General features: G+C 39.7%; 1 protein-coding gene across 1 annotated transcript in view; it reads left to right on the top strand.

Moving 5' to 3' along the window:
* Positions 1 to 2,272: 2,272 nt before the first annotated feature.
* LOC147002531 (uncharacterized) overlaps positions 2,273 to 19,949 on the top strand; it is a 31,102-nt gene continuing 13,425 nt past the window's right edge. The window contains 7 exon segments of the mRNA XM_085844163.1: positions 2,273 to 3,620; positions 6,329 to 6,443; positions 7,273 to 7,446; positions 8,329 to 8,411; positions 9,324 to 9,482; positions 10,211 to 10,263; positions 18,928 to 18,964. Of these exon segments, the coding sequence (XP_085700289.1) occupies positions 3,367 to 3,620; positions 6,329 to 6,443; positions 7,273 to 7,446; positions 8,329 to 8,411; positions 9,324 to 9,482; positions 10,211 to 10,263; positions 18,928 to 18,964 (875 nt within the window). The 5' untranslated portion in view covers positions 2,273 to 3,366.

The raw sequence follows: 19,949 nt of genomic DNA, 5'->3' as shown, positions 1-19,949 counted from the left end.
CTATGTTTCAAACACAAGGACAACCACGTTTGTAAGAGAACACAGTTAAAGCTTAAAGCACACACCAAACCCCACAGATTATTAGTGGGAGACTTCAACACGTCTCTTTCATCAAACTACAGGTCATTCAGACAAAAACTAAATGGAGAAATAATAAAACTAACAGATGTTATCAATCAAATGGACCTAAGTATTATGTGTAGAATATTTCATCCCAAATCAAGAGCATGTAACTTTTTCTCATCACTTTCTGCAACTTTCTCCAAAATTGACCATATAGTTGGTCACAAAGAAAGCCCCATCAGAGATAAAAAATAAAATGACCCCTTGCATCCTATCAGAACACAGTAAGTTAAAGCTGGACTTCAACAACAACAGAAAAACCAAAAAGCCTACACACTCACGGGAACTGAACAACTCTCTACTCAATGATCTCTGGGTCAAGGAAGAAATAAAGAAATGAAAGATGTTCTAGAATTCAATGAAAATGAAAGCACAACATACCTGAAATTTAAGGGGCACAATAAGAGTGCTGCTAAGAGGAAAGTTCATAGCTCTAATGGCCTCCCTAAAGAAATTAGAAAGCCCTCATTCTAGAAATTTAAAAGTACATCTGAAAGCTCTAGTAAAAGAAGCAAACACACACAAAAGGAGTAGACAGCAGGAAAAAAATCCAAATCAGGACTGAACTCAATCAATTAGACACAAAGAAAACAACAAAAAGGATCAACAAAATCAAGAGCTGGTTCTTTGAGAAAATCAAAAAGATAGACAAACCCTTAGCCAAACTAAAAGGCATAGAGACAGTATCCAAATAAACAAAATCAGAGGTGATAAAGGAGACATAACAATAGACAATCAGATAATTCAACGAATTAATAGGTTTTATTCAAAGACCTGTATCCACAAAGTTGGAAAGTCTTAACAAAATGGACTTTTTTTTCTAGACAGATACCACTTACCAAAGTTAAATCAAGACCAGGTAAACTATTTAAACAGTCCTATAATCGCTGAAGAAGTAGAAGCAGTAAAAGTCTCACAACCAGCTCTTACCCTCTTGCTCTCTTGCCTCTCTCTTATCCCTTGTGCCCCCTCTCTCTCACTCCCTTCCCCTCTCTCTCCATGGGACCATGGCCAGCCTCTATGTCTATACTGTCTCCTTCTCTCTGCCTTTCTCTGACTCTGCTACCCTCTTAACTCCCCTCCCCATGACTCACATAAGCTCCATTGTGTACAACAACAACAACAAAAAGTCTCACAACTGAAAAGCCCAGGGCCAGATGCCAGATGGTTTTAGTGCAGAATTCTACCAGAACTTCAAAGAAGAGCTAATACTCCTCAAACTAGTCCACAAAATAGAAACAGAAGGAACACTGCCCAACTCATTGTATAAGCAACAGTCACCCTGATACCTAAATCAAGAAGCACTGAACATTGAAAGAGAGCTTCAGACCAATTCCTTTTATAAACATTGATGCAAAAAAATACTCAAGAAAAGACTCGCGAAACAAATCCAGCAGCACATTAAAAACACCACCCATCATGATCAAGTAGACTTCATCCAGGGATGCAGGAATGATTCAATACATTGCTAGGGATTCTTCTTAAAGATAAAAATGTTTTTAAAACAGAGTGATGGGTACATAATTTTAATGACATACTAAGAAAGCACGACTAGATTGTATACTTTCAAAGAATGAACTTAGTACATAAGTGTATTACATACCTGTAAACGCATTATTATTGAAAGATAAATTATGTTTATTTCATGTGTATGTATGTCTTGCCTACATGTATGTGTGTGCACTGTGTGCATGTCTGGGCCTGTGACGATGCAAGAGGATTTGCATAGCCTATAATTGGTACATGTATGTGTGTGCACTGTGTGCATGTCTGGGCCTGTGACGATGCAAGAGGATCTGCATTCCTATAATTGGCTTTGAAGATGGTAGTGAGCTCCCTGTAGGAGTTACTGTAGGTTGCAGGGTTTGTAGCTGATAGATATTGAGGATTTCCTTTGTCCTCCAGTAGTAAATAGGTTTCCTTCCCCTCTTATGAACTCTGGTTAGTAGGGTGAAGAGTCTAGTTAGACCCAGCTCAACCTATTGCACTGTGATGACAGAAAGGTTACCTTCAGAAATCAGTCCTAAACATCAGATTGTGTAGACCACCCATTAGTCTTGGCACTAGCCTGTGCTGATAGTTGAGGCTTTATGTAGGACCCTTTGGTTTAATGACTCAACAGGCTGCAACCCATTCCTGTTACTGGAGGTGTAACTTGGTGGCACAGGATGTGTAGTTGGAGCCTTGTCTCCTCTGTCAGTTTTTGGCTCCATTTGGATCCCTTGCATAAATGTATAGGAAGCTGCTAGAGTAGCCGGTTTCCATATAGCTTTTCAAAGGGCCTTTAGTGTTTGTGGTTCCTCCCTTTATTTCCTACTTTACCTAGGTCTGCATGCCAGGGCTGTGGGTGCTTGCATAACCAAAGGAAACTGACCCTCTACATTATCAGGTAGGAATCCCTGGGCAGCCAACATGGGTGACCTGGATACAATGGAGAGACTCATCAACTCCAGTCAATATCATGTTGATGAATATAATAGGAGGGGCAGGTAACAGAGCCTGAAAGAGGTGAGGGCTGTGGAAGGGTGTACCCCATGCCTCTACCTGTCTCTCCCAATTGCCTCTTATTAAACCCTCCTGCTCTAGCTTTTCTTTCTCTCTTTATAACACTATACACTACTTCCTCTTCCTTGGGAGATAGTCTTCTCCCACTGGTTTCTTACAAGATAGTAATCCTGTGTGGTTATTTAGATCATAGTTCTCATCTCAGATCCTTAACCATTAACATCCTTAAAAGAGGCCACATAACATATTTGTGGTGTTGGGTCTGGGTTTGGCAACACAAGATGATTATTTTTGCCCCATCAGGCCAGTTAGGTCCACATATTGGCAGGGCTGCAGGGATGCAAAGGATCTGAACCATCACCTAACTCCCCTCAGTATTCCCTTTGAAGGCCATGCAGGTAGATCTAGTGCAGAGTCAAAAATGACAGTGCTTTGCACAGGCACTGAGGAGGGTGGGCTCCTGCCACTGCAGTCTGAGGCAGGCATGCATAGAGCATACACATCATAGATAGCACCATTGTGTGCTCAGAGCATGTCACGGTGGTGGTGCTAGCAGAGCTGTGCTGCTGCTATGTGCTGAAGTACAGTTCACTTTACAGTGAACTGGCTGTGGTCTCCAGCTTTGTAGATAGAAGACTTGAGTTTTTTTTCATTAATTATAGAATTTTGGAGTCAGTTATCAAGGGAAGGGAAGGGAAGAGAGGGAAGAAGGTTCGTGGGCGACCCTAGGCTCCAATAATGGAGGATGACATCATTTATGATCTGCAGACAATGAACATCCCCAGAAGGGGACGCTGGTACACCCGCCTGTGGCATTCATGTCTGGGCCTTTGTTGCATGCACTCTAAGAAAAAGAAATTTCCCCTCTACTTGATTGGCTATGATCCTTTAGGTCCTTTACAACTAGCGGCCAGTGTGGGTGACCTGGATAAGGTAGAGGCATTAATCTGCTCCAGTCAACATCATGTGGATGAATCTGATAGGAGGAACAGGTAATGGGGCTTGAAATTGTTCGGGGGGGGGTGTGTGCACAGAGGTGGGTGGGATCTGTCAGGTATACTCAGAGATAAACAGGGAGAAAAATCAACTTTCAGGGCCACATCCTAATGGAGGAGAGATGGCATGCTTAGGTTCATTTTCACTGGGGTCCCCTGCATTGTCTACGTGTTTAATGCTCTTAGGCATATGAGACCTGCATACCCTGGAACACCAGCTCCTAGGCCTTAATCAAACTACATCATTTTATTTTTATGTTACACTAAAACATTGAAGGCACTCATGCACAGCAACACACACACACAGAGGATTTGTCTATGTGCATTTTCGATGCACCATGTGTGACAGAATCAGGTACTTGGTCCCCTGGAATTGGAGCTATAAACAGTTGTGAGCTGCCATGTGGGTGCTAGCAATCAAAGCAGAGTGCGCTAGAGAACATACCTAGAGCTGGTAACTGCCAAGCCACCTGTCTAGATTTGTCTCAATATATAGACCATTAACACTAATATACAACACTGAAAAATTTATCATAAGATAAATCGTCAACTGAAATGGAAAAAATCACTACGAAATCTTAGATCAATATGACCCATTTTTGCTAATGGATCAAAGACATTTTGAACTGGAACAATGACACAGTCCCCCGCCACCACAAACCCCGGTTCTCATCATATGTACATGTTATTTGTGCATTGATACACATGTGAAGGGACTGACATTGTCTTCTTCCTACTTTTCTGTGTCCCACACATGCAGAACTAAGTGTGGGGTGATCAGAGAAATTGCCACTTGACGGTTCTCTTCTGCCACATTGTGGGTTCTGGGGACTGAACTCTGGCCATCAGGGCCCCTGGTGGGTTCCACCCAACGGTCCCTCAGTTTTAGAGACATGTTCACTCACCCAAATCCCATGGTATGTTTGATTTACTCTCTTGGAGCACATTGATTCTCAGACTTGCAGGCAAGTAAGGTTTGGGGATCCCCTTATCCCCACATCTTCTCTCAGGTTTTCAGGGCAAGTGTTTTTACCAGTTGAGTTTTACCAACCATCCCAGCCCATCATTCTTATTTCCTATTTTTAGATCGTACTAGGTTATGAAGGGGAATCAATGACACAACTGTATATTTTCTGTAGTCCACAAGCTTTTTGAACATTTTGTAGTTCAAAGAGAATTTAAGTTGGAGCTTCATATAAATAATAGATGAATAAATTATAAATTATAGTTTGAGATATTCTTTTGCTTAATGAATGTTTTCTTTAAAAACACTGAGTTGTCCAACTGTAGTTTTCATTCTGTCAGCCCATTCATTCCCCACACATTACTTAGATATCTACTGTGTAGAATACACATTCTGCTATCTCTCCAGATCTTTCCAGTCTTATACCATTATGTTTTTCTGCCCAGTCAAGCTTCCTTACATTCTATAAATTTGAATGTTAAATGAGCTGAAGCATGCTCATTGGAACCCTAGTTTCATTGTGCTTATAGCCTTTTGAATATCAAGCATGAGAGCTAGGATGGCATAGGTTATCACCTTGTAGGGATATTGACCCAATTTTGGTGTGAGTCCAGGAGCACATTGACCATTTTATAGCAAAGCATGAGGTCCTGCTTTGCTACCATTTAGTGCCTGGATTACCATGGATACTGTATCTATTACCTAAGGACTAGGCTGTGCTCCTGCTGCTACCAGGTATGGAAACACTACTCATGGGCATAAGAAAATGAACTGTAGAAATGAAAAACAAACAAACAAACAAAGAACTGATGGCTGAGGTCTTAGAGTTTTGTTTGTTGTTAAGAATTTCCATAGATACAAGTGATCTGTATCATTGCCATTTACCTGTGGACTGTGCCATATTTTGTTCAATGTAAGGCACAATGGGTTTCATGATAACCCTTTATTTTGTAGAAAAACAAAGTTAAAAATATTGGCAATTATAGTTGCTAAAGAGTAGAAATGATGAATGACATTCCAATGCTAGAGAGGCTAAAATGTGACTGAAAAGAGACAGTGAGACCAGTGTCACTGGCCACTATTTAGGATGAGTTGGGAGGATTATCATGTTCAAGACTTGGTTGGTGAAAAAGAGTTATTTTTAAAGAAATGTAAACTTCTTTGATTAGAAAAGTTTTATATGTGTACTGTTGATAGAATCCTCTTTTACCTTCACTGAAATGTTGTGTTTGTTATAACAAGGAAGAGAAACCATTATCATGATGAGCAAATGCTGAGCTCTCAGGATCTGTAAATGCTTGTAATGTTCTAGCAGAGTTCTTGTCCATCCAAACTGAAGCCTCACAGCAGCCCCGGGTAAGATAACAGCTATGCTTAATCTCCATTCTTTGGATCTGGAAATGGAGTCATGGAGCTTATAGAAATCCCAAGTAGTCACAAGTGAGTACCAGATATTAGAGTAGGATTTGAATTCATGCTGAGATCAACTTACTGGGAACTTTTCTATGATTCTTTGTACAGGAATGAAGGTCGTGAGAGAACACCTACCTTATGTGGGGACAGCCATGCACTATATCCCTAGCACAGTAAATGAACATTTGCATTGTCATAAATGAATAGGGCAATTCCAGTTATTTTCTTACATCAGAAGAAAACTAGCTTCATAGTATGTGGTGCTTAAAGGAGATGGGGCTTTTATTTAGCATTCTGAAATGTCCCTATTTGTCCTTTCCATTTGCAGAACTCCACTGCATTATGCATCTGCCCATAACCATCCAGACGTGGTGACACTATTATTAGAACATAATTGCAACATTAACATCCGGGATGATGAAGGCTGCACAGCCTTGATTAAGGTAGCTATTGGCCATCTGTTTTGATACGAAATGGACTAGAGGTTGTCCTTGTTTGCTTTCTGTTGCTGTGATAAAACACTGACCAAAAACAACTCAGGAAAGGAAATGGTTATTTGGCTTACATTTACACATAATAGATCATTCTGGAGGGGAACCAGGGCATGAGCTCAAATCAGGAACTGGAGGGAAGAACTGAACTGGAGTTCACAGGAGAATGCAGCTTTTCCATGGCTTTTACCAAGGCTTGCTCAGGTGTCTATTTGTTGTTGTTGTTGTTGTTGTTGTTTTGTTTTGTTTTGTTTTTTAACAAAACTGAGGACTTTGTCCCAGGCATGCCCCAACTCCTAAAACCTGGACTTTCCTACTTCTATCTAAATTAAAAAATAGTCCACATAGTTGCCCAGAGGCCAGTCTGATAGAGGCATTTCCTCACCGTGAGAATCTTTCTAGGTGTGTTGAGCCTGTGTTACCCTGGCAAAAAGAAAACAAACAAACAAACAAACAAAACCAACCAACAAACAAAAAACCTAACCAAACAACTAATCTCTGCACTGCAGCAACCAACTAGCACAGCCCTGAATTCTTAGCATATCTAGGTGTGTTGGCAGAATCCTTAAATTCTACCACTGGGAAAGAGATGTGGTGGGGAGATTATAAAGTTAGGCAAGCAAGCCTGGGGGTTTTTAAAAGAACTCGTGTCTAAAGAGAGTGATAATATGCAGAACTGAAACTCTATGTTTTATTTAAGGGAAACTATTCAGTGCAATGGTAGAAACATCTCTCTTGACTTCCTTGAATTTAAGATGTATTTCTTTGTACAATTTTACAGGCCATCCAACGAGACAATGTGGATTGTGCTTCTGTATTGCTTAGCCACAATGCGGATCCAAATCTGATAGATTTCAGTGGAAACGCAGCCCTACACCACGCTATATCCAGGGGTAATGTAGGGATTGTAAAAATGCTCCTTGAGCACAACGTAGATGTTGAAGCCAAAACAGAGGTAAAGAACACTCAACTTCATTCTCAGGGCACCTCTAGCAGTGACAAGCACATCTATTTTCTACACGCAGAAGCTCAGCATTCTCACTGAATCTCTTCAGAGGAACCCTTTTATTTCCTCCAAATATGTTTTTTCATATTTTTTGGTAGTTCATTCAAAAAAAAACACAGCATAGTGTATTTTGTCTCAGAATTGGCCTTGATTTTAAAATCCAAAAATAAAGGATTTAGGACCATACAAACATCACATATATACAGACAATAAAAATGAATTCATTTCAAGTTAAGTGATTGTAGAAGAAATAGAAATGTGTTGCTGCGAAGAAGGTACTGATATGTGTTTGGCTCAGGATGAGGGTAGACTGGAAAACGAGAGAGGTAACATGCAAATTAAGAAATTTGGTCATTGGAGAAAATAGGCCAAAAATGTTATTTAAGGTTTAAAAAGTTTTGATGTACATGGGAGATGCTGTCCAGTTTCTGAGATAAATTCTTAGTTTAGAAAAGAAATATATTTGAAATACAGGTTGAGAAACTCTGCTACAGAGCCCTCTTGAGCACACTCCTTCAACAGGGGCACAGCAAAGTATACTCTGTATTTCAGGGCTGTGGCAATGGAGGCCCCACTCCATGGAGCTAAGAAGATTGGAATCCTTGAGTGTTTGGGGAGAGTTCTGGAAGGGAGTGGTGTTATAGGCAGTGTTGGACAGGGAAAAGGTGTATCAAAGGGAAAAAGAGTGTGTGGGAAAGTGCAGCAAGTGTTGCAGGGTGAATGATCCCTTGTGACTCTTTTCAGTGTCTATCTATCTTCACAAAATCTGTGATGAACAGATTGTTGAGAAACAAGTAGTTTTGTAAAATGCAATATTTTTTTCCTTTATAGTATGGCTTGACACCGTTGCAGCTTGCAGAATTTGAACAAAAACCTGAAATGGTAGAATTTTTAGCAGCAAAGTGTGCAAAAAGGTACAGTTTCTTCCTTTCTTCAATCTTAGTGCTGCTCTTGAGGGTGACAATTGCTTAAGTCACGAGTATTAAAATGATAGAGAGATTGTAAGAAACTCAGAGGCACATAGTTAGGAAGCTTAGCACACATGTAGTGGGAGCTGGAAAAGAGACAGTTTCGCCACAACAAAGAACAGCATGCACCAGGGATCACTGCCTAGTTCAGTAGTTCACCTCATGAGCCATCCACCAAGCCAAAGGATAACCATGATCAGTTGCTGCTCCACCGCCATTGTATTTTTACTTTTGAAAGTGTTTGTCACTGAATGAAGAGCCATAGGTGTCATTGGCAAGTGTTCTAGGATGGATAAACACCCACAGTCCCTAAGCCTGAAAACTTATAACCTGTGACCCCAAAGATGACAGCATCAGCCATTTCTTTAGAATTATACCATACATGATCACAGGTACCAAACAGTGTTTCCAAATGATGTGTGAGTTTTGAAATGTCCAAGTCAGCAGAAAACTACCTTTCACTGGGAGATGTTCTTAAACTGTCATAGCACAGGTACCCAGCAACTGTGGTGATTCCACAGTTCAAGACATTTCTCTTCCACATTTCAGATGGAGCTTTCAAAGTGGATATATAAGTAGTTCATTTCTTTCTGCAGAGTCTAGTACTTTATTTAGCATTATAAATCTTGTACTGAATTCTGTGAATATTTATCTCTTACAATGCAACATGCTTTTTCCATATGGAATACATCTGTTTACGCTGAAATTTTCTGTTTAGTAGACATGTATACCTGTTGTTTATGTTGAGCCATTATTTCCAAATAACAGTTGGTTCTGTGATTTAAGACACTTTTCAAAACTTTAATGATTTATGTAAAAATTTAATTTTATTTTTTTCTTATTCATGTTTACATCTAGCTCACTGACCCCCTCCTGCTCACCCAGTCCCACAGTCTCTCCCTGCCCCTCCTCCACTTCACCTCTGAGCAGTTCAGGACTCACTGTATGTCCAAAACCTGGCACTTCGTCTCTCTCTGAGGACAGAAAAAGCAGCTCAGCTAGAAGAATAAATCTGAGGTAGGATGAACAGCTTTTTTTGATACCGGCATCCCAGCTGATTGGGACCCATATGAAGACAGACATAGCTTCCCCTTCTCTACATAAGTGCCCGGAGATGTCCGGCCAACCCATGTTTGTTCTTTGTTTCATTGTTCCATCTCTGAGTGCCCTGAGGGTTCAGGTTATTTGATTCTGGTAGTAGGTCTTCCTCTAGAGTTCCTATCTCCTTCAGGCCTGGAATCCTTCCTCTTAGACTTCTATAAGTGTCTACAGCCAAACCACCCTCAGCATGCCCAATCTTGTCTTTAATTCTTTTTAATGTGTGTGTATGTGTGTGTGTGCGCGCGCGCACACGTGCGCATGCACTTTTGTTTCTGTTTTAATTAAGAGCTAACTATTCCTCATATTTTCTCTTGAGAAAAGGTGGGAGGAGAGCAGTGAGCAATCATAGTCAATTGCTGAAAAGTGAATTCAACATTTTCTCTAGTCCTGTTGGCCCATGCATTGCATCCCAGAACTTGGGAAGTAGGACATAAACAGATTTCTGTGAGTTAAGGCCAACAGGCTCCATAGAGCAGTTTTCAGACCAGCATGGATACATAGTGAGACCTGATTCAAAAAAATATTGTTTGTAAACATCTAAAGCAAGATAGAGAAGGGACACAAATATAAAGTACTTAAAACACTTACTAAATGTTTTTCTTATGAATAGCACAATAATGCTAACTTTAAAATCTATGTCACAGCACTGAATCATCAGCTCAGAGAACTAAAGTGAAGCATGTGAAGTTCAACAAAGGTAAGGTTTCTATAGTGAATATAAATATGGTATATAGTAGCCAGTCCTATTACTCTAAATAAGAGTAGAGATTTAGCTCCTTTTCCACTGAGTCCAGACAAGGCAGCTCAACGAGCAGAAAGGAATCCAAATGCAGACAACAGTGTGAAGCAGTCCTCCCTTCAGTTTATAGTTTATTGTGTACATTTGTTTCCATCCTCTGCTGGATGAACCCTCTCAGCTGAGTTATCCTAGGCTCCTGTCTACAAGCATAGCAGAACATCATTAATGGTGTCAAAGACTGGCTCTCTCCCACAGTGTGGGTCTCAAGTTGGGCCAGTTATTGGGTGGTGATTCCCTTAATCTCTGTTCCATTTTAATCCCTGAATATCTTGTAGGTAGGATAAATTTTGGTTTGATGTTTTTGTGAGGGCATTGGCATTCCCCTCCTTCCACTGGAAGACCATCCTGGTTACAGGAGATGACTGCTTAGGCTCCATATCACCTGCTGCTAGTTGACTCACCCCTATAGATTCCTAAGAGCCCCCACTGTCCCTGGTCTATGTTTCTTCACAGAGGTGCCTCCCCTCAGGTATCTCTTCTCCCTGATACCAACCTACTCTTGCTCCCCACCTTAGTTCCCCTCTCCATCTCCCACAAATTTCTCTCCCTAAATCAAATCCTGATGTCTATTTTATTTTCCCTTCTGAGTGAGAATCAAGCATTTTCCTTTGGGCCCTCATTTTTTAGCTTCTTTAAGTCTGTGGATCTTAGCATGATTATTCTGTACTATATGTCTGAAAAAGTACTCACTTCTAAGTGAGTACATACCATGCCTGTGTTTGAAATATCAAATCTCACCCATTTGCCTGCAAATTTCATGGATTCCTTGTTTTATACAGTGGAATGATATTTCACTGTGTAGGTGAAATATCATTCACACCACATTTTCTTCATCTATTTTTCAGTTAAAGTCCATCTCGGTTGTTTTCTGTTTCTGGCTATGACAAATAAAGGTTTTATTAACAGAGTTGAGCAACAGTCCTTGAGATGGTATGGTGGAACATCTTTTGGGTATATGCCCATGAGTGGTAAAGCTGTGTCTTGAGGTAGAACTATTCCCAATTTTCAGAAAACAAAAACAACAACAACAAAACCTGCCAAATTACTTTTCAAAAGGGGTTGTAAACATGTGCCCTCCCACCAGCAATGGAAGAGTGTTCCCCTTGCCCAATATTCTTGCCAGCTTGTGCTGCTACTCGAGGTTTTGATTTTAGCCATTCTGACTGGTGTAAGATGGATTCTTCGAGTCCTTCTGATTTTCATTTCACTGAGGACTGAAGACTTTGAACATTTAGGTGTTTCTCAACCTTCTGAGATTCCTCTGTTGAGAATTCTCTGTTTAGCTCTTTACCCCATTTTTAAATTGGTTTATGAGTTCCTAACTTCTTGTGTTCTTTATATATTTTGGACTTTAGTTCTCTGTCAAGTGTATGGTTGGTGGGTATCTTTTCCCTATATGTAGGCTTCCATTTTTTCCTATTGAAAATGTCCTTTGTCTTGCAGAAGTTTTTCAGTTTCATGAGTAGTCCCTATGTTTCAATTATTGATCTTAGAGACGGAGACATTGGTGTTCTGTTCAGGAAATTGTCTACTGTACCAATGTATCAAGGATATTTCCCACCTTCTCTCCTAGTAAATTTAGTGTATCTGGTTTAGTGGTCTAGAGGTCTTTGGTGCATCTGAACTCAAGTTTTGTGCTGGGTGATAAATATGGATCTATTTGCATTCATCCTCATGTAGATGTCCAGTTAGACCTGCAACATTTGTTAAAGATATTTTTTTTTCTTTCTTCCATTGTATGACCTTTATGTCAAAATCAAGTGTTGGTGGGTGTGTGAACTTATTTCTGGGTCTTCGATTTGATTCCACTGATCAACTTGTTTGTTTCCATAGTTATACCATGCAGTTTTTATTCTGATTGCTCTGTGATATGTCTTGAGATCAGGGATGATGATACATCCAGGAATTATTTCATTATATATAGTTATCTTGCATTTTTTTGTTTTTGATAGGAAGCTAAGAATTGCTTTTTCATATTCTGTAAGTAATTGTGTTGGAATTTTGATGGGAAATGTATTGAATCTGAAGATGGTTTTGGTAAAATGGCCATTTTCACCATGTTAATCTGTCCATCCATGCGCACAGGAGATCTTTCCATCTTCAGATGTTTTCTTCAACTTCTTTTTCAGGGAATTGAAATTTTTGGTAGACATGTCTTTCAGTAGGTTGGTTAGAGTTATACTGAGATATTTTAGATTATCTATGGCTATTGTGAAGAGTTTTGTTTCTTGTCCCTTTTATCTTTTGTATAAAGGAGGGCTACTGATTTCTTTGGGTCAATTTTTTTATACAGCCATTTGCTGTAGGGGTTTATCACCTTTTGTGTAGGCATTCTTTGGTATATTGTTTGAGGTCTCTTATGTATGTGGGCAGCCTTGTTTAGTCTCTTAAGTTTCTCTCCATTTAAGTTGTTGGCTATTGGCTTGTCATATATTACCTTTATTTTGGTTGGATGTGCAAATTTTATCACTGAAATCTCCAAGATTTTCAACATGAAGGGGTGTTTGAATTTATCAAAGGTTTTTTTCAGCATGCAATGTGACAAACATGTGAATTTTGTCCCAAACCCCCACCCCTGCCACATGCAGATATCCATTCATTCTCATGGCCATCAGGTCAACTCCCCCGTGTCTCCCTACATCTGATACTGAAACACCCCATTTCCCTGACCATCCCCACTCCCACCAAGTTCTCTCCTTCCATTTCGCTCCTAGAACTATTTTATTCTCTGTTCTCAGTCAGGTTCAAACAACCTTGTTTGGTCCTTACCTCTTGTTTATCTCCTTTTGGTCTGTGGAGTATGGTATGGTTGTCCTCTACTTTATTACTAATATCCATTTATAAATGAGTACAAACCATCCATGTTTTCGGTGTCTGGGTTACTTCATTCAGGATGATATTCTCAAGTTCTATCCATCTGCCTTCAAAATTCATTATGTCTTTACTATTAATAGGTGAATAGAATTTCATTGTATACACATACCACATTCTCTTTTGCCATTTTTATAAAGAATAATTATTATTTTTAAAATTCTATGTGCACATGTGACCCTTGAAGCCAGAGGAAGGCATTCTCCTAGAGTTGGAGTTGGAGTTTTAGAGACAGTACTGACAACTGAACTGCAGTCCTCTGGAAGAGCACTGGGCATGCTTAACTGCTGAACTGTGTCTCAGGACTATAATTCTTTTTTTTTTAATTTAATCTAATTGTTTTCACTTATTCACTTTATTTTTTGAATGTACTTATTTATTTTCTTTATTTGCATTTCAAATTTTATCCCCTTTCCTCATTTCCCCTCCACCACCCCTACCACCACCACCACCACCCCAATCCCATCCCTCCTGCCCCTGCCCACTAACCCACGGACTCCTGCTTCCGTGTCCTGGCATTCCCCTACACTGGGTCCCATCACAAAACCAAAGGCCTCTCCTCTCCTTGATGTCCCACAAGTCCAACCTCTGCTACATATGCGGCTGGAGCCATGAGTTTCACCATGTGTACTCTTTGGTTGGTGGTTTAGTCCCTGGGAGCTCTGGAGTTACTGGTTGGTTCATATTATTGTTCCTCCTATGGAGCTGCAAACCCCTTCAGCTCCTTGTGTCCTTTCTCTAGCTCCTCCATTGGAGAGCCTGTGCTCGGTCCAATGGTTGGTTGTGTGCATTCACCTCTATATTTGTCAGGCACTGGCATAGCCTCTCAGGAGGCAGCTCTATTAGGCTCCTGTCAGCAAGCACTTGTTGGCATCCACAATAGTGTCTGGGTTTGGTAACTGCATATGGGATGGATCCCCAGGTGGGACAGTCACTGGATGGCTTTTCCTTCAGTTTCTGCTCCAAACATTGTCTCTGTATCTCCTCCCATGGGTATTTTGACCCCCTTTCTAAGAAGAACCGAAGTAGTCTTCATTCTGTGGTCTTCATTGTTCTTGAGCTTCATGTATTCTGTGAACTATAGTTTGGGTATTCTGAACTTCTGGGCTAATATCAACTGATCAGTGAATACATACCAAGTGTGTTCTTTTGTGATTGGGTTACCTCACTCAGGATAATATTTACTAGTTCCATTCATTTGCCTAAGAACTTCATGAGGGCTGGTGAGGTGGCTCAGTGGGTAAGAGCACACCCGACTACTCTTCCAAAGGTCCGGAGTTCAAATCCCAGCAAACCACATGGTGGCTCACAACCATCCGTTAACAAGATCTGACTCCCTCTTTTGGAGTGTCTGAAGACAGCTACAGTGTACTTACATATAATAAATAAATAAACCTAAAAAAAAGAGTTTAAAAAAAGGCTAAATAAATAAATAAATGTATATAAAAAAAAAAAGAACTTCATGAATTCACCGTTTTTAATAGCTGAGTAGTACTCCATTGTGTAAATGTACCACACTTTCTATATCCATTTCTCTTTTGAAGGACATCTGGGTTCTTTCCAGCTTGTGACTATTATAAATAAGGCTTCTATGGGCGTAATGGAGCATGTGTCCTTATTACCTGTTGGAGCATCTTCTGGGTATATACACAGGAGTGATATTGCTGAGTCCTCTGATTAGTACTATGTCCAAAATTCTGAGGAATCACCAAACTGATTTCCAGAGTGGGTGTACCAGCTTGCAATCCCACCAGCAATGGTGGAATGTTCCTCTTTCTTCACATCCTCACCAACATCTGCTCTCACCTGAGTTTCTGATCTTAGCCATTCTGAATGGTTTTCACGAGTCTAACATCTTGAGTTCTTAGTATACATTGGATACTAGCCCTCTATCAGATGTAGAATTAGTAAAGATCTTTTCCCAATTTGTTGAGTGCTGTTTTGTCCTATTGACAGTGTCTTTTGCCTTACAGAAGCTTAGCAATTTTATGAGGTCCCATTTGACAATTCTCGATCTTACAGCACAAGCCATTGCTGTTCTATTCAGGAATTTTTCCCCCTGTGCCCATATCTTTGAAGCTTTTCCGCACTTTCTCCTCTATAAGTTTCAGTGTCTCTGGTTTTATGTGGAGTTCCTTGATCCACTTAGATTTGAGGAGATAAGGAGATAAGAATGGATCAATTTGCCTTCTTCTACATGATAACAGCCAGTTGTGCCAGCACCATTTGTTGAAAATGCTGTCTTTTTTCCACTGGATGGTTTTAGCTCCCTCGTCAAAGATCAAGTGACCATAGTTGTGTGGATTCATTTCTGGGGCTTCAATTCTATTCCATTGGTCTTCCTGTCTGTTGCTATACCAGTACCATGCAGTTTTTATCACAATTGCTCTGTAGTACAGCTTTAGGTCAGGCGTGGTGATTCCAACAGAGATTCTTTTGTCATTGAGAAGAGTTTTTGCTATCCTAGGTTTTTTGTTATTCCAGATGAATTTGCAAATTGCCCTTTCTAACTCAGTGAAGAATTCATTTGGAATTTTGATGGGGATTGCATTGAATCTGTAAATTGCTTTTGGCAGGATAGCCATTTTGACAATATTAATCCTGCCAATGAGCATGGGAGATCTCTCCATCTTCTGGAATTTATCATCCTTTGAAGGACTGGATTTATGGAAACATATTCTGTAAATGTGGTTTTGTCATGGAATACCTTGGTTTCTCAGTCTATGGGAATTGAGATTTTTACTGGGTATTGTACCCTGGGCTGGCATTTGTGTTCTCTTAGGGTCTATATGACATAAGCCCAGGATCTTGTGGCTTTCATATTCTTTGGCGAGAAGTCTGGTGTAATTCTGATAGGTATGCCCTTATATATTACTTGACCATTTTCCCTTACTGCTTCTAATATTCTTTCTTTGTTTTATGCATTTGGTGTTTTGATTAATTATGTGACAGGAGGAATTTCTTTTCTGGTCCAATCTAGTTGGTGTTCTGTAGGCTTCTTATATGTCCATGGTCATCTCTTTCTTTTGGTTAGGGAAGTTTTCTCCTATAATTTTGTTGAAGATATTTACTGGCCCCTTAAATTGGGAATCTTCACTCTCTTCTATACCTATTATCTTTAGGTGTGGTCTTATCATTTTTTTTCCTGGATTTCCTGGATGTTTTGGCTTAAGAGGTTTTTTTTTTTTTTTTTGCATTGTCTTTGACTGTTGTGTTAATGTTTTCTATGGTATCATCTGCACCTGAGATTCTCTCTTCTATCTTGTGTATTTTGTTGGTGATGCTTGCATCTATAACTCCTGACCTCTTTCCTAGGTTTTCTATCTCCAGAGCTGTCTCCGATTGTGATTTCTTTTTTGTTTCTACTTCTATTTTTGGATCCTGGGTGGTTTTGTTCAATTCCTTCGGCTGTTTGGTTGTTTCCATGTAATTATTTAAGGGAATTTTGTATTTTTCTCTTTAAGTTCTTTTACCTCTTTTCCTGTGTTCTCTTGTATTTCTTTAAGGGACTTATTTATTTCCTCCTGAATGTCCTCTATCAGCATCATGAGATGGGATTTTCAATCCAAATATTGCTTTTCTAGTGTTTTGGGGTATCCAGGACTTGCTCTAGTGTGAGAACTGGATCTTGATGATGCCATTTAGCCTTGTTTCTGTTGGTTAGGTTCTTGGTCTTGCCTTTTTGCCACCTGGTTATCTCGGGTGTTAGTTGGTCTTGCTGTCTCTAGGTTGAGCTTGTTCCTCCTGTGGGCCTGTAAACCTGTCAGCACTTCTGGGAGACCAGCTCACCCTGGTAGGGCCCATGCACAGAGGGCTGTGGAACAGCCCCAGCTCCTGGGTGCAGATGGAGGCAGGAAGGACCCTGTCTCATCTGCTCTACTGCTTGTGCATTGCTAGCTGTGTTCTCCCCCCCGCCCCCCGTCCCCTTTAGCACCTTTAAAGTAGGATTTAAGTTGTAAATGTGAGGGCCCTTTAATTTGGGGATTCAGAATTGAGAAGTCATCTTGGTGTGTTTTTCTTTGATGAGTATGAAATATCCTTCCCTGTCTCTTTTGATTCATTTTGGTTGAAAGTCTCTTTTATTTAGATATTACAATTGCTCCTTAGCTTTCATCCTGAGTACCTTTTCTTGGGAAAACTTTTTACAGTCCTTCATTCTTAGGTAATGTCTATGTATGTTTGCCAAGGTATGTTTCTTGCATGCAGCAGAATGATAGATGCTGATTCCACATCCAGTCTGTCAGCTTATATCTTTTTATTGGGGGAGATGAGTTTACTGGTGTTGAGAGATATCAATAACCAATGATTGTTAATTCCTGTCATTTTGATGTTTGTGGAGGGAAGATGATTATGTGTTGAGAACACCAATCAATTTGGTGTTTTGTAAGCTTTTTCTACGTTGATAGGCATTCTTTCTTTAGTTTGGGTGAATTTTCTTCTATGATTTTGTTGCAAATATTCCCTTGTCCTTGGAGCTGCTACTCTCTTCACTGTTGTTCATTCCCATTATTCATAGAAGGATTTTTTAGAGTGTCACAGATTACCTGAATACTTTGAGTCAGAAATTGTTTTAGGTTTAACATTTTCTTTTGTTATATCATCTATGCCTGAGATCATCTCTTCCATTATTTTTGTTCTGTTGGCTGTGCTTCTGTCCCTGTTGTCCTTCTTAGGTTTTCCATCTCCAAGGTTCCCTGAGTTTGTATTTTCTTTACTGTTTCTTTTACCATTTGCAGGTATTGAATTGTTTTATTCATTTTCTTCACCTGTTTGATTCTATTTCCCTGTATACCTAAGGGATTTATTAATTTCCCCCTTTAAAGTCCTCTATCATCTTCATAAGATTGGATTTAAAAACATTTTATTGTGCTTTGCTTGTGTTAGGATATCCAGAGCTTGCTATAGTAGAATACCTGGGCTCTGGATGTGTCATATTGATTTATTTCTCCTTGATTGTGTTCTTATGCTGGCCTTTAGCCAACTGGTTATCCCTGGGACTTTCTGGCACAGGAGTCCTGAGGTGGGCTGCCTTTGCCTGGACATTGGAAATCAGGGGACAGTGTATGTCTCCAGGAAACTGGGCAGAGCATTGGATGTTCCTGGTGCAGCAGGCCTGCTTAATTTGGGTTAAATGGTAGACAAAGAATGGCACTCAGGGGAGAACAGCTTGCAGCTCAGCTCTGGGTTTTACTCTTTTTAGGGGAGGGGTTGAGACACGGTCTCGCTAAATATAGCTCTTTTTGTCCAGGGAGTCACAGTTTCTCCATCTGCTTTTGCCTCCTAAGTGTTGAGATTCAAATTGTGTGCCACCAGACTCAATCTATAATTCTTTCCAGAACCATTAGCCTAGAGTTAAAAAGAATCACAAGAAGTTATTTTTGAAACAGTTGTTTATTCTGGTCAGGTTTGTGCTCTCTATCAGTCTGAGAGAGTTCATTTAGGATCATCACAAATGTGTGTGTGTGTATTTATTTTTAGGCATTAATGTTTGATAAATTATTGTCATCTTCAATTTGAAATATACAGGGAATGAATAGTTTTATGCAAAGTAATTCGCTAAAAGTGAATATTTACTCTTGAATAGTCTCTAGATTGGTCTCATAGAAATTGATACTAATAATGAGTCTGATCGTTTTCATATGTAATGTTTTTCTATAGTTGTAATAAAACATATTTTGTTTTTCTTTTCAGAAGTATTATATTTTAAAGAGGAACAGCCTTTGTCCTGGTAAGGTTTAACAATTTATTAATGGTAGGTAAATTCAAAGATAAGAAGCAAATTCTTGTTGGGAGTACTTTGAGACCTGTGTCTTACAAGTTCCACAATATTATGAATATATCTTTTAGCTTGGAAACTTGCTCAGTGTAGTTCATAGGAACATGAACACTATATTCACCCACCATTTGCAAGAATCAACTCTGGAGTTTGGAAAAAGAGCCTGCTGGGATTAGCTATGCACATGGATGTTCATCTAAGATTCATTGGCTTTTCAAAGCCTTACTGAATTCAATTTGTGAACTAAGACCCACACTAGTAGCTATCATTTCAGGCATTTCTCTTGTCTGAGAGTTTACATACTTCGGGATGCTTCTCAGTTGTCAGTCATCACTACAGGATGCCAACAAATTTCTTTCCTCTTCTGACAGAGCTTTACATGTACAGGACATTTTTGTCAGGGGTAGCATCTTTCATAGCTGTTGGAAGACACCCATGTCTTCCAGAATGCTCCATCCATCCATCAATGATCAGTTCACATGATCTGTTTTCCACAGTAATGAATCCTTTGACTCTCAGTAGATTATCTGAATGACAGTGTAACTAATAGTTATCTTTCTACAAAGGGGGCTTTTGTCTTCTGCATCAGTTGGACATGACCATAGAGGTAAAGGCCCATCCATTCCAGTCCAGGATGCTAGGTTAGACACTAGCTTGATAGAAAACTAAAAGTTGTATTTCAAGCTAATTCTGTGCTCATTAGGATTCATTACTTCCACAAGAGAGGACAACTATATTGTCCTCTTTATTTGTGCTATGTATCAACAGAACATTTTCTAAACATTATTAAATAGCTTACTGGATCCGAAGGTAATGTTGAAAGTGAAGATTCAAAAATGTCCAGTACTTAAAGCTCTTCAGAGACTCCTTAAAAAATACACATGTTGACTTCTATTGGAATTCTAAACAGTTCCAGAGTAAAACTGCAAGTGTCAAC

Source organism: Mus caroli, unplaced genomic scaffold (assembly GCF_978045245.1).
Source record: "Mus caroli unplaced genomic scaffold, Mus_caroli_1 scaffold_10, whole genome shotgun sequence".
Taxonomy (NCBI): Eukaryota; Metazoa; Chordata; class Mammalia; order Rodentia; family Muridae; genus Mus; species Mus caroli.
Note: the sequence above shows the minus strand (reverse complement) of the source record. Positions and strands in the feature narration are given on the sequence as shown.